Source organism: Thamnophis sirtalis, unplaced genomic scaffold, assembly GCF_051295495.1.
Source record: "Thamnophis sirtalis isolate CommonGarterSnake01/CBP01778 unplaced genomic scaffold, rThaSir2_p1.2 scaffold_6, whole genome shotgun sequence".
Taxonomy (NCBI): domain Eukaryota; kingdom Metazoa; phylum Chordata; class Lepidosauria; order Squamata; family Natricidae; genus Thamnophis; species Thamnophis sirtalis.
This window is the reverse complement of record NW_028261386.1, coordinates 30,768,861-30,790,828: the sequence shown is the minus strand read 5'-3', so window position 1 is coordinate 30,790,828 and position 21,968 is coordinate 30,768,861. Positions and strand designations below refer to the sequence as shown.

The 21,968-nt window shown below is 37.3% G+C and overlaps 1 protein-coding gene across 3 annotated transcripts in view; it reads left to right on the top strand.

Annotated features, from left to right (window-relative positions):
• Window positions 1-4,661: 4,661 nt before the first annotated feature.
• Window positions 4,662-21,968, top strand: part of VRK2 (VRK serine/threonine kinase 2) — a 57,590-nt gene continuing 40,283 nt past the window's right edge. Inside the window, exons 1-7 of one of the 3 annotated variants that reach the window (XM_087717500.1) lie at window positions 4,662-4,742; window positions 7,292-7,432; window positions 11,941-11,996; window positions 13,551-13,620; window positions 13,864-13,951; window positions 14,208-14,316; window positions 15,012-15,104. In XM_087717500.1, the coding sequence (XP_087573626.1) occupies window positions 7,297-7,432; window positions 11,941-11,996; window positions 13,551-13,620; window positions 13,864-13,951; window positions 14,208-14,316; window positions 15,012-15,104 (552 nt within the window). In that variant the 5' untranslated portion in view covers window positions 4,662-4,742; window positions 7,292-7,296. Of the gene's footprint in view, window positions 4,743-4,816; window positions 5,119-6,563; window positions 6,593-7,291; window positions 7,433-11,940; window positions 11,997-13,550; window positions 13,621-13,863; window positions 13,952-14,207; window positions 14,317-15,011; window positions 15,105-21,968 lie in introns of those variants that run through there. The other 2 variants (XM_087717499.1, XM_087717501.1) reach the window with 2 other exon arrangements.

The following is a 21,968-nucleotide window of genomic DNA, read 5'->3' as shown; positions in this document are numbered from 1 at the left end:
AGTAGCAAAAATAGGAATTTCCCTTTTTTTCAAGTAACTGATCGTGAAAGTGATCTTGCACAAATAAATTATAAAAATGAATTATCTCATACATCATTTAGAAGAAATCCACTGTGGCATTAAGATGGCCTCAAGCTAAGATAGCTTTAGGATTAGACACATTCAAGGGAGATGAACCTAAAGTACTAGATACATTGGCTGCACCAAGTTCAGAAGCTTTATACTTCTGTGTATTTGCTGTTAAGGGAAACAGGGCAGATAACAACAGATTTCCTTATGTTCTTAAAATGAGTGACACTGAACTACAAAGTTCTATCCATGCCTGTGTCAAAGCCAACTGCACTGAATTTGGCAGATTGCAGCAATATTTTCAAGCGATCAACAAACCCCCATCTGACCATCATAATATATTGGCTTTCCCTGATTTCCTCTATTTTCTTCCAAATAATTGTATGCAATACATGGAATTAAAGTATGAAAAGTATCATTTAGTCTCTTACATTCAGCTCCCAATTGGTGAAAAATCCAAATGAAAGTAACCCTGGTAGCTGATTTCCCATTTCTGTTTGAACAAATCCAGTGAAATTCGGTAGCTCTCAATAATTAGTCCCACCGTTGACTTGTTCTTTTTATTAGAGAGCCGAGGTGGTGCAGTGGTTAGGGTGCAGTACTGCAGGCCACTTCAGCTGACTGTTATCTGCAGTTCAGCGGTTCTAATCTCACCGGCTCAAGGTTGACTCAGCCTTCCATCCTTCCAAGGTGGGTGAAATGAGGACCCAGACTGTGGGGGCGATATGCTGACTCTGTAAACCGCTTAGAGAGGGCTGAAAGCCCTATGAAGCGGTATATAAGTCTAACTGCTATTGCTATTGCTATTAGTTCTTACTTTAATTTTTAACCTGTATCTTTTTTTAACCTATAACTGTAGTCTTAGAATCAAAGTAACAGATCATGGCATGCTCCTCAGTAATAGTCCTCTAGGTTTTTGATTTCCCTTTTCTTGACTAAACATATCCTCAGTTCCTTTAGTCTCTCTTTATAGCATTTAGTTGCTTCCCCCAATTGTAATTTCTTGCAACTTTTTCACATTTTACATTACTTTGAAATGCAATGCCCAGAAATGGGCACAGAACCTGAAAAGGGCATAAAAATAATGGAACCCATAGTTATATGTACCATGATACATAAATAGCACTTCCATTGATGCAGCTTGTCATAGATTCTTTTTTTAAACTGTATCAAATTAGATTGACTCAAGAGAGGCAGTTTTGTCTAGTGGTTAAGGCCTCAGGCTAGAAACTAAGAGACTGTGAGTTCTGGTCTCGCCATAGGCATGAAAATCAGTTGGGTGATTTCAGGCCTCTCTCTCTCTCTGCCCATGAATTCAGGCTCAGGCAACAAGCCAGTCCATCGATTCCTGTTGCAACAATGGATTAACACTCAATTGATTAAAAGAGAGAGTGAGAGAGGCTGCATTTGCAAGAAAATGCTAGGAAGAAAAAAATATTAGACTGATCCAAAATCAAGAGAGACAGAAAAGTGTTGGCAGCTTCTTTATAGATCCCTGTAAAAAAGAGACTTTTGTTTTATAAAAATAAACTTATAAAAGTGTTGCCAGTGCTTTTATTGCTACTTCTATACTAATATTATACTATAATTGCTCTTACAATATACCAATCATCTTTAGTTACTGATATTATGACAATGTTGGTATTACTCTATACTATTAATATTAATAGTATATTAATATTATATTATTAATATTATATATTACTCTACTGCCTATTAAAATCCCTTATATACTATGCTCTATATTATTACTGGCATGCATCAATATTTATTTTTCTTAAATCTGCCTGCCTTAAGTCCCCTGTCTTTGAGATTTATTTTCTTTTTCTATTACCAGCCAGTATGTAGAGCTCTTCCACCTTTTTTAACATTGTGCTTTGTCTTGCTGTGTTGCTATACTTTTCCTCTCTTTTGGGCTGCCCACTCCTTCTGAAGGAAAATGCTTTCTTTCCTTTGGCTTTTCTTTCTTTCTTTTTGCTGGCTGCTGTGGAGCTATGAAACACATCTCCTTCCATAGCTGTGTCAAAGTTGCAGCTTTATTAGCAACTCTGCTGTGCTGATGCTGGGAAGGCTAAAATGGGAGGGAAATAAAGCAGAAGTCCTGGAAATTTGGTTAAACAGCCTGCTCTTCCACACAACCTAAAATTGCATTTGGCTTTATTGTCGAATATACATGTCACTCTACAACAGCTTGTTTCACTTAAGCTTAGACAAATTAATTTCAACTTATTTCCAATTTTCCTGTTCCTTTTGCTTTACTGTATTTGTGGATATCAATCCTACTTGGGTCTGGCTTCTACAAAGTTATGAGGGTTATAACTTCTCCTGCTGTTCACTTCTTGAAAATTGGTCTCTGCACTGGGTTAATTAAAAAAAGCTTGCAAGGGGTGATTGTAATATGCACATTTTTTAGCAATAGCAGTAGACTTATATACCGCTTCATAGGGCTTTCAGCCCTCTCTAAGCGGTTTACAGAGAGTCAGCATATTGCCCCCAACAATCTGGGTCCTCATTTTACCCACCTCGGAAGGATGGAAGGCTGAGTCAACCCTGAGCAGGTGAGATTTGAACCGCTGAACTGCTGATCTAGCAGTAGCCTGCAGTGCTGCATTTAACCACTGCGCCACCTTGGCTCTTACATTTATGGGGGTAGGTAGGGATAAACTTTTCTGCTAGTACTACTCCAAAGTTCAATCCTCCAAACAGGATTCTATATCTATATATGGACTTTCAAAGAAAGAAAAAGTAAGATCATTGCATATTTATCTTTCATAAATTGACCATAATAGTCACATTCAACATTTTAAAATATTTAGCAATGTACAGCATAATATTATGTAAACAAATCCAGGGAGTAAGTATTTCTACTGCCAGCTTGTTCTATGGTAATTGGGCCACAACAGAGAAATCTTGTTCTCTGGAAAGGCCCCATCACTTTATAAAGGGATGGACTCCTGTCAGTCAGACTCATTTAGGATCCTATTTTTGCTGTCATACAACGGTATACACTTTCTGGGTTGCAAAAGTCCAAGATGGCCACAAAATATCACCAAGATCACCAATGAACGGTATTTTATATCCCATGCGCATAATTCTGCCTTTTTAATCCTCACTCTGTGATGTCAATCTAGCTGAGAGATAGCCATCTCTCTTATGCTACAAAATCTCTGTGAAGCGGGATATACACAGGCAAATGGTTCAATTTAACATGCTGCAGGGATTTAAAAAAATACTAGAAAGAATTTATATGTAGGAATCACATATTAAAATATTTCCATGATAGGCAAAAGGATCAGTAAAACTCTTGAGAAGTACAAAGTTTGATTACAGCAATTCACTCTGTCTGGGGCTGCTCATGAAGACCACCTGGAAACTTCAACTGGTCCAGAATGCAGTGTAACCGGCAGTGATGAGCATGCCTTGGTATGCCTTGGCTCCCACCTTTGATTTCTGCGCTGCACTGTTGCCATGTTGCTCCCATGTGCTGGTTGTTACCTTTAAAAGCCTAACTGAATAAGTCCTGGTTATCAGAGGGATCATCCATTTCCTATCTATAGCATCTGCCCCACCAATTCTATCCTTCAGGGTTGGCTTGTTCAAGTCCTGACAATTAAACAATGTCATCTATTGAAATCCTGGAAAAGTGTCTTCTCTATAGCAGTGGGTACTCTCTGAAGTGAAGTTTCCCTCCACCCCAGCTCTAGATAACCACCTGTGTGCGGTTGCTTAGAATTGCTAAGAAGACCTGATTCTTCAACTAGGCTTTTGGCCAGTGATTGTGTGGCCCTTCCACTCGATCTCCATCTTACACTTGCCATCTTTGATTTATTAATTTGACTGTCATTTGATTGTTGTGAGTGGCCCAAAGTCACTGAGAGCCAGGTGGCATACAAGTTTAATAAATTATTTAAAGCAATACCCATAGGTTTGGTTGGTTTCTCTCTTCTGCACATCTCAGCCCGCATCTCTTATTTATTTGTCAATCGTTTAAAGGATAATAAGTGTAAGAATAAACATGGGTATGAATGAAATGGGGACGAATAAATGGGGACAGTAGGACAGGGACGGTAGGCACGCTGGTGTGCTTATGCCTTACAGACCTGTTAGGAATGGGGTGAGGTCAATAGTTGACAGTTTAAGGTTAAAGTTATGGGGATTTGAAGATGCAACAACGGAGTCAGATAGAACATTCCAGGCGTTGACCACTCTCTTGCTGAAGTCGTATATTCTGCAATTAAGTTTGGAGCGGTTTACATTGAGTTTGTATCTGGTGTGTGGTCTTGTATTATTGCGGCCAAAACTGAATTAGCCATTGACCAGTAGGAGGTTGTTCTCTTCCCAACTCCTTTCAATGAAAGAAGACGGATTGTGTTCCGCTTTTTCCCGATTGCCCTGGTCTTGGGCTAGAGGAGAAGCGCAATTAATCGCCTCGCTGACCGGCTTCGTGCTTTCACGCCGCCGTTCCTTTATTCACGGACTAGTAACTTTCGGTGCCGTGTCACGTGACTGGGCGCCGAACGGCCGAGTACGCTGTCTTCGGATAGGCTGCCAGCTGCTAAGGATTGCCTTGAGAACGCCCAGCGTCAGAGGAACGGCAGGGAGAAGAAGAAAAAAGAGAAGCAGCGCCGAGCGCGTGCGGGAGAAGCGGGGGCGTGGCCTTACTTCTCCAGGGGGTAGGTGGCAGTACGGCTCTTCCTCCAAGGGAATTGGGAAGGGAGGGCGGGGGGAAAGAGAGAAATGGTTTCCTTTGTGCCGTTGTGGGCCCGAAGAGGACTGTTCTTCCCCTTAGGAAGTGTTTGTGTGTGGGTTGCCTTTCCTCAACTTCTCCTGTCTCCGAAGGGAAGAGCTTTCCGCGCGTTCTCTCCTTGTCTTGACTTTTTGCAAATTTTGGCCTCCAGAGTAATGGGGTCAGTAAACATCAAGGGAAAAGGGCAACGGGCCGCTGTCCTATGGGCAGCTCAATGGTCAATTCTGCTCCATTTGTGGTTTCTTGGTCACCTACTCAGTTCATTCTGTCTTGCCTACTCACTGCTTTCAGGCTTAATGGGGGTGAGTCATCCGTACTCGCTGAGAGAGAGGGAGGGAGGGAAGGAGAGAGAGATGGGAGGCCATATAAAGTGTCTTAAATGAATAAATGTTTTTAATGTGTCACGTCCCCATATAGTCCTCCGTCCTGTTTAGAAGTCTATAACAAGCGGAGTGATTACAAAGTTCTTGGTACTTTCTTCATATGTGTAGCCCCTTCAAGGCTGCTGCTGGGAGTAGCCTATCGTACATGTAGCCTCCACAAAGATAGGTCTTGAGAGGGCACCCACGGAGTTGCTGCATGTGTCAATCCTGCTTTTGTTGGAGTTGATAGGAAGGGCACAATGCCTCCCATCCGTTTTTCGGATGCTCTGTAGGAATACATGTAGTCTATTCCCTCATGGAGGACAGAGTTGTAAGGAAAGCGTGACTTACATGTTATTTCCAGGGAATCCTTCAAACTCAAAAGCCATGTCTTCTTGCACTGTTAGTATAGAATAGAATAACAGAGTTGGAAGGGACCTTAGAGATCTTCTAGTCCAACCGCCTGCCTAGGCAGGAAACCCTATACCATTTCAGACAAATGGTATGCTTTATCCCGGGCTGTTCCTTTCTTGGTCGATGGGAATGTAGGTGAATATTGAGATATTATTGTATATTGAGAGCTATATGAATACATACAAACATTAATATATCTTTTATTTATATTTTATCTGTGGAGGCAAAGCACATTACTTTTTAAATAAAAAGTAATAAAATGCAAGTAATTTATAGCAATATATTGTTTATTTTTAATTTCAAACTTACCTACAATATAAATCATTATGTGGATATAAAGTACTCTCAGTTCTCACTTATGTAAAAATTGCTAGTCCAACTGACCTGGAGTCACAGTTGCCTTTAGATTTATAGAGAAGTCAGAGCTTTGGAAAAAAACAGTTAACAATTCCTGAAACAATAATCATATTGCCTTGGGACTATAGAAGCTGTGGTCTATTATTCCTGAGAAACGCTATGTTGCAGCACATATTTTTAGTCAATTTATTTTTGCTTTTAAATATTGTCTTGTCCTAGTTTGAATGACAGAAGCGTAGAGTTGTTTCGCTTTCTAGAATTTTTGAATTGTCTTTACCTTTTTGTGAACTTGGTCTTATGAGTTTATTTTCAATTCCTATCACACAGAAATTAAGCAAATGAGTTTTCCTCTATTTATTTCGGTGGCAGGAAAATGCCTCCCTGCTCTTTATAAAAATATGTTATGATATAACTAACGAAAAGAGTAAAATATTCACCTTTTTTTCCCAAGAAAAGAAATTTTTTTCCAAGATAAGTAAAAAACTTGGGTTTGGGATTTTGATAGCAGTCTTGGAAACAGAACCTCATCTGTTACTCTAGTGTGGGATTAATGAAAGTAGAAGGAAAATGTATCTCCTCACCTTTTGTTAACAGATCCCTTTTCTTCCTGTATCTTAAGAGGAGAGAATCCAAGCATACAAAGGTATTAAAGATGCTTTTTTGCTGTGAGCTTATTTTAAGTCTTGACAATGTGCTGCCTAGTCAACATGGGTTTAGAGCACTGAAACTAACCATGTATTGTATCAAAATCACTCCAGGTTTTTATCTGACATGCTTTAGTTACAGCTAAAGTATAAGCAAGCAGTTGTGTACATAAAGACAGCTAAAAATATAATAAATTGATAAAACTGCCCAAAACATGAGCAATATTGCATGATGCTGAGTTTCAATTATCTTAAGGGGTTTTCAGTCTTTGTCTCAAGAAGAAAAGACTGCTTATTATTCATAAGAAACAAAGTTAGACAAAGATACACTGAAGCGGACAGGTACTTTCTTACCTAATGTATCTAACAAGTGAAAATCCATCCAAACATCATTGCTAGAATCAAGCCAAATGCTTGTAGTTTACAAGGGAAGAGGTGTTATTTACTAAAGACATATTCTTTAGGGCATATTCATTCTGAACAGCTGAAAGTGACAAGGCAAATTATCACTCTTATATATTTATTATAACATTCTTTCCCTTGTATTATATCATCAACTGAATCACTTTAAGGTGTAACAAAGAGGCTAAGCTTGCTGATGTATGTATTATAGTGGTTTCAAGAAAACTATTTAAGAAGTTTGAAGAAATAGCATGTGCTGCTTTTTCTAAGAATTGTCTTTGATTTCTTATGTTCAGGCATAATGCCTCCCAAAAAGCATATAAAAAACAGCCTCCCAGATCCTCTTCAAGAAGGAATAATATTGACGGATACCCAAAAACGGAAATGGAGGTTGGGTCCTATGATTGCTTATGGAGGATTTGGCTTGGTCTATCTAGGTAAGACATGTAGTATGACATTTTGTATGGGAGAGTTACTACTTGGAATCATCCTTCAATGTAACTAGGAAGTGTATATTGTCTTTGTCCTCCCCCCATTTTGGGGGGATGGGGGGGAATCCTAGAAGTCTATTATGACATCTTAGACACTTCAGATGTGAATGTTTATATTTTGTTTGCAAAAGAGATTTAATACTTTATAAAAAGGACCCCACTTCATAGAAGGAGGAAAACTATATTTTCCTGAATAATTAGGATTTAAAAGGCCTGCTTCCAAAAACTTTGCAGGTGAATCATGAAATTAGACATTTCCCATTTTAAGGGTCTACCTTTGTTTGTAACCTCAAATAGCTGAAAGTTCTTTTTTCTAAAGTTGCAGTACTTTATCATATCTTGATAAAGGAATTTTGAATCCTTGATTTGAATATGAAATTGAGTCATGTCATTTTTCTGATTCTGTATATGTTAAATTGTGCTATTTTTTAAATTGCTATTCCAAACCAAATATTGTAATAAATAAAAACCACATAATTTCTGAATATTTCATTCTTATTAATTTTTAATTCAGTATGAAAACTAGCAAGAACTAATATTTAGAATAAAAGAGAGGAAAAAGAAAAAGAAAGAGCAAAGACAATGATGTAAAAATCAAAGAAAAGAAAAAAATAGTGACTTCTGATTTTCATTTACAACCATTATAAGTATAGATATAAAATCTCTAACTCTACTTCTGCCTGCTAGCTGCCTTCAATTTGGTGGTTCAAATCTCACCAGGGTCAAAGTTGACTCAGCTTTCCATCCATTTGATGTGTGTAAATTAAGGACCCAAATTGTTGGGGGCAATATGCTGACACTCTAAGCTGCTTAGGAAGGGGCTGTAAAGCACTGTAAAGTGATATATAGATCTAAGTGCTATTCCTATTATGTACGTTTTCTCAATATTTTAATTCTAATCTTCAAAATCTTATAACATTTTTTCTGTTTCTTGCAAAGAGTCAATAAGGGGATTTCAATCATCATTAAATTTTGACAATGTCGTATGATATTTCTAATTAAAGGAGTCAATTTGGCCATCTCAGCAAGTTCCAAGATCTTCATTATCCATTTCTTCCATTGTGGGTAGTTTTCAAACACTTCTTTATATAATTGTACTTCATGATGCAAAAGAATCCAGTGTTGGATTTATTCTGTTGTTTCTACTTTTCCTCAAAAACCCTGCTTTCCAGACTTGAGAGTTGTGGAGAATTGATGGGGAATGAATCCAGGATTGGTTTCAACATGGTTACTTCTCTCAGTTGCACTTGAGGAAGAAACCAGGCATGTATCACATAAGAATAAATAACTTTATACCTTAAAAGCCAGATGTATAGTTTACTAGGATTAGTACCCAGGCAGAAGCTAGCAAATGTTTTACTTTCCTTGCTTAAAATAATTTTATATTATATAAATACTCTTGCCTTCCCTTTAGTTTTGCAGCACTCAAAATTGTTAAAGTGATGTTTCCTCGGTCTGTAGTTTGAGTACTAAATAGTTTCATGCCCATTTAACTTCATTGCTGGTTTGAGTACAAGTGGAAGATTACGAAATGAGAAATATGTGACTAAGATTTCCTTGACCAGAGGATTTTCAAATTCATTTAGTTTATCTAAATCTTTGCTTATCAGATGGGAAGTTTTTCTAACACATCTGGAGGGCTTCTGGCTAGTGAAGGGTGATACAAAAGATGAAGGAAAACATAAAAATAAATCCTGTCTTCCTAGCTTTTGCAAAAGTAGTAAAGAACTTTGAAAAAAAAAATCACCAGAATTGGTACTTTCTGATCTTGGAATGTCTAGCGATTGTAGATATTGTGAAGTTAGCATATAAGTAAAACCCATAGGAAATTATTACTCTTCAAATTTTTATAACCACAGCATGCTCGCACACAAACCCCCACTTTCTTGAGGCCATCCATATTTGCAAAATGAGTATTTGTTGCCAGAGCTCCAGCAGTGGCAATGAGATCAGCTGTGGACAGGAATTGGGAATTCTGTTTAATTGCCAATAGGCACTGCTTCCCTCTTCCCTCTGTGTAAACTTTGCCTGCAAAACTGACTCCACAAGATGTACTGCAGGCACTTTTTCCATTATTCCAGGAGATGATTGCTGCACAAATAAACTGTTGTACATGGAAATTTGTAGATTCCAGCTGGCAAGCAAAACCAGCAAGTTACTTTGTCGGACTTCTGGGTGCCATGGTGCCAGGTTATCATTGTGTGGGGAGAAAAAAAAAAGCAATATTCTCCAGAAGTGTGCTCTGATGTTACTTTTGCATGTGAAACTAACAAAAGCTATGGGGAACAGCCATGGCTTAATGGCAGAACTAATGCTGTGCAGGCAGAGGAGCTTCCTTTTTTTTTCTTATCACAGAGAAAGACCATTTTCAGTGGTTAATACTTGGTTAGCTGTAAAAGATGACTTACTCTGTATAAAATGGATGCATTGGCTATCTTTTTATTAAAGTGTTTGCACAAATTAAGAAAATGTTCTATTTTATAGAACATAGCCAAACTAATATAGCCAAACTAATATTGGGTTTATTTATAAAGTAAGTACGTGTATAAAATGAAAGAGAAGTATAAACAAAAGATTAAAACTTTTGATTTGAACAGCTAGACATTATTATTACATCCCCTCATCATATCCTGCAAGTACATCTATCATCTTTTCCAATGAATGTGGTCAAAATGAAAGAATAGCATGGTAGGGCAAGGATAGCCAATTTCTTCCCCTTTCAATTATTCTGTATTTTGATTTGGATTTCAACTGCTTATATTAATATATTGTTTATTCAAAGTTTACTAAATTACTTGGCCAGAACTTAGAAATTGTGTGAGGTTGTGTACAGGTTAGGAGAAGTTTGTATAGAAAGACAATCGTAACTTGATTAGAAGTAATAGTTGAGTTCCTAAGAGGTGAAACTGAAGAAGATCCGCTTGGAATGGGCCTGCCATTAATTATGTTAATTACAATAATGCAATAGCAGAGTTGGAAGGGACCTTGGAGGTCTTCTAGTCCAATCCCCTGCCTAGGCCAGAAACCCTATACTGTTTCAGATAAATGGCTATCCAACATCTTAAAGACTTCCAGTGTTGGGGCATTCACAACTTGTGGAGGCAAGCTGTTCCACTGATTGTTCTAACTGTCAGGAAATTTCTCCTCAGTTCTAAGTTGCTTCTCTCGATTAGTTTCCACCCATTGCTTCTTGTTCTACACTCAGGTGCCTTGCAGAATAGTTTGACTCCCTCTTCTTTGTAGCAACCCCTGAGATATTGGAACCCTGCTATCATGTCTCCCCTAGCCCTTCTTTTCATTAAACTAGACAAACCCAGTTCCTGCAACTGTTCTTCATATGTCCCCTAATCATCTTTGTTGATCTTCTCTGCACTCTTTCTAGAGTCTCCACATCTTTTCTACATCGTGGCGACCAAAACTGAATGCAGTATTCCAAGTGTGGCCTTACCAAGGCATTATAAAGTGGTATTAACTCTTCACGTGATCTTGATTCTATTCCCCCTGTTTATGTAGCCTAGCACTGTGTTGGCTTTTTTGGCAGCTGCTGCAGACTGCTGGCTCATATTTAAATGGTTGTCCACTAGGACTCCAAGATCCCTTTCACAGTTACTACTGTTGAGCAAGGTACCACCTATACTGTACCTGTGCATTTCGTTTTTCTTGCCTAAATGTAGAACCTTACTCTTTTCACCATTGATTTTCATTTTATTCGATAATGCCCAATGTTCAAGTTTGTCAGGATCCTTCTGTATCTTAAGCCTATCTTAAGATGACTAGTGCTTCTTCATTGGACAATATTTTCATGAAGCATGGGACAGAAGTTATGCAAAAGGACTAATTAGACTTGGGGTGAATTTCAGTGTCCCATTGGAAGTTTCCTATTGTAAGATAAAGAAAGGAAAATATGGATATAGCTAATATGGGGTTGAGAAATACTTACTTCTACTCAGAAGGCTTAACATATAGGAGTTCTGGATTCTAAATCAAGATTCTTAATTTTTTTTTCTAGATCTGTGGTGTTCAACTCCCAGAATTATCCAGCCAGCATAATCTTGGTTGAAAGTGGTGGGAAGTGAATTCCATGTATCTAATCACATCCATCTTAGGAAAAGCTGTCTTAAATTATGTGCGTGGGGAAGTCTGCAGTTCCAAGTTTGTTCTAGTCCATTCACTGAATAAATTGAAGTCAAACTGGTGACTTCCTGGCATGTTACTTTAAATCTTGTAAAAACAAGAATAATATTAATGATAGAACTTTATCACATATTATGAAGAAAACAATAAAAAATTACATTATTTCATTTATAGTCAAATTCTTGTTAAAGAATTTTTTTCCAGTTTTTAATATTTGTGCAGGAATATAATTGCATCATATCTTGTTGAATTGAAATTCAGTTCTATATAAAGTGGCTCAAGTCTTCCATAACTTTCTCTGCCTTAATTTTATCTTGCAGCTTCCCCTTATCTTGATGTTCCTGTAGAAAACAATGCTGTGCATGTCATTAAAGTGGTAATTATTACAATTTTAAAAATATTGCCTTTTTATTGTTTCTAATCCAATGGAATTGCATGATTTCCTTACATTTTTATTTGTTTATTTGAAATGAGTGTACTCTTAGACAAAAGATTCACAGATCATCTTAGGGCAAGACAATCTTTGCTCTACCAATGACAGTCTTAAGAAATGATCAAAGGAAGGAAAAAGAAAATTAGAAAAGTTAGCATGAGATATTACCCTGATTCTGGAATTCTTTCCAAACTTGACTAACAGTTATTATAGGAGGTATCAGTATTGTTTTGTTGGTGATCTTGCCTTTTGATGAGGACTTTTGTGTTTTAGCTGTCTTCTTGTGTTACATCTGTATATGTTTTGTGGGTCGTGCCAAAAACAAGAAAGACACAGTAATTCTTCCAACAATTTCTTTATTGTTCCTCACCTATAGATAGCATCTTGCCAAACTAAGGCAGACTACTACCTACATGAACATTTACTTTGAGAACTGTTAGGAAAAGGCCATCTTCACCCTTTTCCTCTCACACAAACTATCTGAACTGAGTTGGTCTCTTGTTCCTCTGGAATGCAGACCTTTCCTCCTGGGAATCCATCCTATCACATCCCATCACATGATGTGTGGATTGGAAAGCATACAGTGAGCTTTGTATGCTCTGTTCTGAATCTTGTGACCAGAAAAAAACAACACTTAGAATGGAGTACTCTGTAATATTCCAATCCACTTCCCAACTAGAGATGGAGATAGTTTTTTTAAAAATAACTATAGCCTCCAGCTTGTTCCACCCATTTGTGCATTCCGTCTTTCTTTTGCTAGCTTCTACCGAATCTGGCTCTGCCGTGTTTAGGTTTTGGAGTTACTGTGCAATAGATAGACAGGCAGAGTTTGAGCAACTTTACTTAGTGTCTTTCCAATTTTGTTTGGATTGGGGGAAAAATAATGGTATATTTAATTAAAATAGTCTTTTAAAAATTACATTGGAAGTTTATCTTAATCTCCTTAGTACAATACTGAAATCTTTCCTATTGATTATTAAGAAGTCAGGAATACCTGACTCCTTATGCTTTCTCCATGTCCTGAAAGTTAACACAACAGAAATTACGAATTTCCTAGAAGGACCATTCAGGGCAAAATCACACTCTCAAAAGATGTTTGTTATCAAAGTCTCCCATACCAGTGATTTCATTCCTTTTTGAAAATTCTGTAATGTATAATTGGAAGGTATTATCCGCACGTGGATTACGCAGAAAACATAGAAAATATTTTTTTTTATGATCAGACAAAAGGTCTGCTTTACAAAATTCTGACAGACTGTTTCAAGCCAAGCATAGTTAAGCAGAATTGGAGCCTGGGATGCCTTGGTGGTTCTAGATTTCAAATAAAAAAAATCTAGATGGGGTGACTAGACAAAGCTGATGTGTGTTGTCCTTTCTTCTCATCATATTTAATCAAGCTCCTCCTCTTAGCATTTTCCCTATTTATGTGTAAGACTCAATTATGTGTGACACATAATTACATTGAAACTTTGTGTTTTTTTACATATATCTGTTTAGGAATATCTTGAAAATGGGCCCTTATTTTCAGAACTGAAATTCTACCAACGTGCTGCAAAAGAAGAACATAGTAAGTCAGGCAACAGAAGTGTCCTATTTCAAGTAATAATATTTTTTCAGGAATAATAGTTTGGGAATAATCACTTATGAAAATTTTATTTTATTTCAGTGTTACTTTTAGAAAATATACCTAATGTGTATATACAATTTCATAACATTGTATTCTGATATTTCCAAAAAAGTTATGTTTTATTTAAAAAAAGAAGAAGCTGGACAGTTTTAAAGAACCTGCTTTCCCCTCATGTTTTGTCAGTCAAAAAATGGATGAAGATGAAACAACTAACATTTTTAGGCATTCCTGTTTTCTTTGGATCAGGCCAAATCAAACATCTTGGTAAAAGGTAAGGAAGACATTACAATACAGCAGAGCTGAACAGGAATTCTAAGGTAGGGAATTTTAATAGTAACACTTCAGGATAATGTGAAAGAAGGATATGCTTTGGGTAACATCTTGGAGACTGCTGCCACGTTAGGTGGATTAATATCTAATCCAGTACAATGAATCAGTTTATTTCACTCATTTACATTTGATTTTGTTGTTGACTTTTTATGTAAGGGCAGTATGTTCTCACTGTATTTCTTTGTGGACATCCATAGTTACAGATTTATGGTGATGGAAAGATTAGGAGAAGATCTTCAAACTGTCTTTGAAAGAGAAGGGAGAAAATTTGACAAGGAAACTGTTCTGCAGATTGGGATGCAGGTGGTAGGTATAAAACAGAGTAAACTTTGGATGGGGATCAATGGACTTTTTGAGTCTTGCATATGCATTTTTAAATGTTTAATTTTGCTTGAACGAATGACTACAATGAAGAAGGACTTTCTTCATCCTTCCTCTGGTGTAATAATTTGAAGCTAATTAAAACTTGAGCTGAGTGCCTGCATTTCATATTTAAAAGATTTTTTTAGTCTATCATGCCTTACATATTTTTTTATTACTTGAAATCTAAAAATTGGCTATTAGTCTCTACTCGTTCCTTTTAAATGATTATTCAAAGTATACTACCAAAGTATTATGCATTTTCATAAGCTTGACAATTGACTCACAGTTATGATCATAGCAGTATCTTGGGGTCATTTGATCTCCTTTTGCAATCTTCCGACAAGCAAAGTCAATTGGTAAACCAGATTCACTTAACTGAACTACTAACTTAAAAACTGCAATGATTAACTGTTGCAAAAAAAGTCGTAAAATGGGGCAAAATTCACTTAACAAATAATTTAGTTTAGCAACAGAAATTTTGAGCTCAATGGTCAATTGTAAGTTGAAGACTACCTGTAATATTTCCCTTCATGTATTTAATAAAACCTGTTAAGTCTTTAAATAATATTGTGGGGATGATTGTAATATAAATGCAATTACTGGTTTCCTTTGTAATACAGTCTTTTCTTGCCCACTAGCTAGATGACTTGGAATATATTCATGAAAATGAATATGTGCATGGGGATATTAAAGCAGCAAATTTACTTTTGGACTACAAAAATTCATCTGAGGTAAATAAATTGTTAAATGTTCTTCGATTTTTCAAAAAATCAGGATGGTTGCTTAAACTGCATGCATTGTTGCTAAGGAGAAGAAAGCATGAGAGGTTTGTGTTCTTATTCAGATGAAATTGACAGTCGTTTACAAACTTATTTTGCGTAGTAGCTCATTGAAGTGATTTGTTACCAAAACTTTACAAAACATCTAAATCTTTCATGGCTTTAAGAATTAGATGTTTATATATGTGAAGGAAATTGCTCTATGTGCTCATTTTTTTCATATACAGGTGAAACTCCAAAAATTAGAATATCGTGCAAAAATTCATTTATTTCAGTAATGCAACTTAAAAGGTGAAACTAATATATAAGATAGACTCATTACATGCAAAGCAAGATAGTTCAAGCCATGATTTTTCATAATTGTGATGATTATGACTCATGAAAACCCCAAATCCACACTCTCAGAAAATTAGAATATTGGGAAAAGGTGCAATATTCTAGGCTCAAAAGTGTCTCACTCTAATCAGCTATTTAAGCCATAACACCTGCAAAGGGTTCCTGCACCTTTAAATGGTCTTCCAGTCTGGTTCAGTAGGAATCACAATCATGGGAAAGATTGCTGACCTGACAGTTGTGTAGAAAACAATCATTTGACACCCTCCATAAGGAGGGAAAGCCTCAAAAGGTAATTGCAAAAGAAGTTGGATGTTCCCAAAGTGCTGTATCAAAGCACATTAATAGAAAGTTATGTGGAAGGGAAAAGTGTAGAAGAAAAAGGTGCACAAGCAGCAGGAATGACCGCAGCCTGGAGAGGATTGTCAGGAAAAGGCAATTCAAAAGTGTTGGGGACTTTCACAAGGAGTGGATTGAGGCTGGAGTCAGTGCATCAAGAGACACCACACACAGACGGATCCTGGACATGGGCTTCAAATGTTGTAATCCTCTTGTCAAGCCTCTCCTGAACAACAAACAACGTCAGAAGCGTCTTACCTGGGCTAAAGAAAAACAGACCTGGTCTTTGCTTAGTGGTCCAAAGTCCTCTTTTCTGATGAGAGCAACTTTTGCAAGGACCTAGAGTATGGAGGAAGAATGGAAAGGCACACACTGCAAGATGCTTGAAGTCCAGTGTGAAGTTTCCAGTCTGTGTTAATTTGGGGAGCCATGTCATCTGCTGGTATTGGTGCACTGTGCTTTATTAAGTCCAAGGTCAACACAGCCATCTACCAGGAGATTTTGGAGCACTTCATGCTTCCTTCCACAGACGAGCTTTTTGGGGATGCTTCATTTTCCAGCAAGACTTGGCACCTGCCCACACTGCCAAAAGCACCAAAACCTGGCTCAATGACCGTGAGATTACTGTGCTTGATTGGCATGCAAACTTGCCTGACAAATCCATAGAGAATCTATGGGGCATTGCCAAGAGAAAGATGAGAGACATGAGACTGAACAATGCAGAAGAGCTGAAGGCCGCTATTGAAACATCATGGTCTTCCATGACACCTCAGCAGTGCCGCAGGCTGATAGCTTCCATGCCATGCCACATTGAGGCAGCAATTGCTGCAAAAGGGGCCCAAACCAAGTGCTGAGTACATATGCATGCTTATACTTTTCAGAGGTCCGATATTTTTCTATGTACAATACTTACTTTATTGATTGCATGTGATATTATAATTTTTTGAGATTGTGGATTTCGGGTTTTCATGAGCTGTAAGCCATATCACAATTATGGCAAATCACAGCTTGAACTATCTTGCCTCACATGTAATGAGTCTATCTCACATATTAGTTTCACCTTTTAAGTTGCATTACTGAAATAAATGAACTTTTGCATGATATTCTAATTTTTCGAGTTTCACCTGTAGATGCATTGAAATCAACATGAGACAATGCATGCAGAGCTAATTAGCATGCTGAAAATGCATATTTTACCAGTTAAAAAAGTATTTCACTTCTAATTACCTCTTTCATAGTTGACAAATTGAGAGGCTGCTGCCTGTTGCCAAATCTAGTGTTAAAGGCATCCATGGTTGCAGGGTACTTTGCTTGTGGCAGATTTACTGAATAAACTTGACTTGCCAAAGTAAATCACTGTGATAGATTCAGGAAATTCCTGCCTTAAAAGAAAGTATTTTTTTCATTGGAAACTTTTTAAGATCTGAATCTATAAATTCAAAGTTCTCAAACGTCATTAATTTCTGTAGCCTCTAGTGAGCCACGGTGACTGACTCAGATTCAACCATGTTATTCCTAGTTCTGATTGCAGCATAGTCTTTAATGACTATTTTCAAAATGATGGTCTCGACAAACTCTGTGGAACTACTGCCTTTGAAATACTGACATTGGGGGCTTTTTTGTATTTTAGTCTTATTGGATAAAATTCATTTATACTTTAAAGTAGGAGACAACCTCTTGGGCATTCATATGCACTTTTAAATATAGGATATATAGTGGCTGCTTTTATTTTGCTGTAAGATAATGGAAATTATTTTATAGAACTTCACAGAAAATAGTGACAGAACAAACATAGTTAAATTTTGAAGTCTACAATTAGGCACTTAAGTATGTTTTGCAATGTAAAAAAATTATACGATACAGCTGTGAGACTTGTGTGCTGAGTAATCCCTGCAACTTCAACAGAGAATGATTTTGTCTCTGCATGGGACAGCTGGATCAGGCTCCCTGCTAACAAATGCCCCAGAAGTCAATCAGAACTCCTTGCCCCCAGGGATAAATGCTTTGGGAAGATCAAGTTTTACATCTTGTGCTGCAGTTGATTGCCGTTTTTACTGCTAATAACGCTGTCATTGAGTTCTGCGGCCTAATTAAGTTGGCCTCCTAATACACTGGTGATCCAAATTTATTACTGTGCTAACAAAGCAATATATCTCATCAGGTTTATATGGCAACTCCGTTGACTAAAAAAAAATGGAAGTGAAATACTTCCCATGTTTTTGTTATGTTTTTCTCCAAACTGTGTTCTACTACCCTGTGGATACTTTGCCTTTAAATATGATGAATAAAAAACTTGAACATGGATAATTGAGGCATGTATGTGAATATTTAAAAACACATTTTTGGTTTCCTGGAGATCATTGCAGAGCTTTTATTTAGAACGTGTTGTTTGGAATGCTTTTGTATAAACAGGTAAGCAAAAGGACAGGATATTTGTTAGTCTTTTGTGTATGAATATTCCCAGTACTGCATTTACCTTCTAATGGATTTGAAGACAGTTGTTCGTATTTATATTTTATAAATATAAATTAATAGTAATTTATTGCAATAATACAAAAAAGTTATTATAATTCTCATACTACTTAGTGCTATGCAATAAAACTAAGCATATATTGTTTTATAATAAAGAATTTTTATCTGATAAAGTTGGTGTTTGTGAATTCTAAAGTTTAAGTTGGATTGTCTGTGCATGTATAAAATTCTCATTCATGAAGAGTCTTCTCCTTTTTTCTTTTTTCTTTTTTCTATTGAATATTCAGAATACATAATAGAATAACAGAGTTGGAAGGGATCTTGGAGGTCTTCTAGTCCAACCCCTTGCTCAAGTAGGACATTCTATACCATTTCAGACAAATAGATGTCCACTCTTTTCTTTAAAAACTTTAAAACAGTGATGGAGCATTCACAACTTCTGAAGGCAAGCTTTCCCACAGATTAATTGTTCTCACTGTCAAGAAATTCCTCCTTATTTATAGGTTGCTTCTCTCCTTGATTAGTTTCCATCCATTGCTTTGAAGAATAGGTTTACCTCCCCCATCCCACCCTGTCGTCTTTGTGACAGCCTCTGTGATATTGGAACATTGTTATCATGTCACCCCCAGTCCTTTTTTCCAGAGAATATGTGGAGAGACATCCACTGTTTTCTTGGCTATTAAGCTCAACTCAATTCTTGTGCATTCCACAAAACACAGCAATGCAATATGAGAAGCATTCCTCCCCTTTATGAAAGAAAGTATAATGCAGAGGACTACTAAGGAATGAGAACGTTTTGAAAATTTCTAGCAATGTTATCCTGTAGCAGAGGGGAATCAACACTGGACAAACTGTTTTCAAAGAACCTTGTTTTTCATTACTAATTTTCTTGTTAAGGCACTCTTAATATCTGAATCAATTCCAGTTTTTGTTATTAAGCTTGAGTATTATGTAACTGTGTTCTATTGGGGTAAGTTGATGGAGAATTGCTTTGTATGCCAAAATTCCAGATTCGATCCCTCATAGGGTCTAAAAAAGAACCTAGACTGAAAACTCAAAAGAACTACTGTTTTTACAGCACTTTCAGACAAAGCCTCAAAATGACTATAGTGTGTTGAATTCGTCACAATTGACTGGGTTCACATAATATGCTATATGATCAATAGACAACAATGACTGGATGTACACAATACACTAAACCAAATTAAAATTAGCCACATTATGGCTTAGGATAATACATGAATTCAATATCAAGAATAATGAATTTGTGGGGCCCTTGCTCTAATCTGGTTTGAAGGTTTGAAGGTTTATTGGGATTTATATGCCGCCCTTTTCCCTGAGGGGACTCAGGGCGGCTTACAACCACAGGGGAGGGGGGGTGCAAGGTCAGAAACAAAACAATATGTGAACAAACATATTGGTTTAGATCTGCATCACTTAACTACTTCCCTTGAACATCAAAATAAGTCATTCTGCTGTTCTGCTGTTTCCCAGACTGCTGATTTGCTTATCTACACAGCTGCAGCAGTGATGTCATCATCATCTTTTATTTAGCCCAAGGGTGTCAAACTCGTGTTGTCAAGGCAGCATCACATGACGTATCGTGACTTTTTTCCACTTCACTAAACCGGGTCTGCGCATGGCCAGCATGTGACGTATCCAGTCCACGGGCCGGGAATTTGACAGCCCTGCTTTAGCCTTAATGCACTGACTTCCTCTCCTATTCTTTGTAGATTAGATTAAATAATTACTCCCTTATACATGATATAATTAAATGGAATCCTTTTGTTCTATGTTTTACATTGATTGTCATTTAAATAAATTTAAATTATGGGTGGAGTTTGCATGGGCTTGGATGCAATATATAACAAAATCTTCTTTGTGTCAACATTGCACTGAAATTAGGCTACATCTTAAATTGATAGGCTCAGTAGTATAGTTGCTTCAGTCAATTCCACTAAGTTGTACTTTCCATCACATTGATTTGATGCATTATTGTCTTCTGGCTTGGCTAGATTGAATACTAAGGAAAGTGAATCCACCAGAAAATGCAACAGCAAATAGAAGCAGACAATCAGCCTGATAAAGCTTTTTGTCTTTTCTGAGAATTCCAGATGCTGCCTCCAGTCTTCAGTCTTTGTATCATAATCTCTATAGGTCTGTTGGATGAGACAGTACTGGTGAAATCTGAAAAGAATGATCCCATGAAATAAGAGCACTGTGTTCCTAGTGCCACATTCTCAATATGCATAGAAGATGCTGCAACAAGAAATTGTATTTTAAAACATGCTACTTCAGCCCCCCCAGGACTGCAAAACTTGCCTGAAGCCCAGAGAGGAGCTAATCGTTTTAACGGAATTGGTTACAAGATAACTTGCTTATTTCCCTTTGGCTTTAAAAAAAAAGATCAGAGAAAGAGCATCAAGAGCAACATAATTAAGAGCAAGTTCATTTCTTGAGATGGTCATATTTTTTAGGACAGGAGCCTACATCCAAGGAAGAACAAAAATAGTTAAGGAGTGATAGAAAAAGTAGTTTCTCTAGCATAGTAGACAGTAAATTAGAACTTTCCCACTTTCCTCTTTCCCAACTCACAGCACTCATATGCTGGCTGGGTTTGAAAACAGTTATTTCCAAACTGTTGGGTATGTACAGTATAAGGATAGTCTGTCAAGTTCTGCTAAATCAGGGCTTAAAACTCACAGCCCGTGGGCTAGATGTGCTGGCCCTGCCCCGTCTGGTTTAGCGAAGGGAAAAAAAAGTCCAGATACGCCACGTGACGATGCCATAACAATGTTAGTTTGACACCCCTGTACTAAATAGTTTCTCATTAAGGTGCAAAAGTCATTTAAAAAGTTCTAATAATCATTTTGAATTTTGAATAGTTAAAATATTTCCTTCATCATGTGGATTTGTAAATGTGTTCTTGTTCGGCACCATTTTTGCCCTTCATTAAGAGCCATATAATATTTATTAAATTTATATTTTGCCAGCTTCATTCTTCTACTATCCATTAATGCTTTGAAACACTTCATTGAATGAAGTACAGCAGGGGTGTCAAACTTGATTTCATTGAGGGCTGCATCAGGGTTGTGTTTGATCTTGGGGTGGCAGTGTGGGTGTGGATGGGGTGGGTGTGGCCTGATCAATGTCACTTATGTCGGGGGCACCTGAGATGGCCAAGTGCCAAGGCAGGACTTCCCTTAGACCCTCCCTTACTCTCATAATCTTCCTTCCTTCCTTTCCTTTCCCTTCCCTTCCCTTCTTTTTCCTTCCCTCTTCATTCTCCTTTCTTCTTCCTTCTCCTCTTTCCTTATTTTTCCTTCCTTGCTCTCTTTCCATCTTCCCATGTTTTTCTTGTCTTTCCCTTTCTCCTTTCATGTCCCTTCTTGCATGCTCAAATGCAAAAGGGGAAACATTTCTCCTTTTTTATTTTTAGTTTCTTTTGCTAGCTCTCTACCAGTGAAACAGAGCTCCATTTTCGCTGGCAGAGGCACCACAGGCCAGTTCTTCATTGTTTCCAGATCAGTCCAGTGGGCCAATATCTAAGCACCCTGTGGTACAGATCCAGTCTATGAGCCTTAAGTTTGACATCCCTGAAGTACAGCAAAAGTGTAAAATTAGAGGGACATATGTAGGCCACAAAAGCTTTAAGTGCAATACTCTGACATT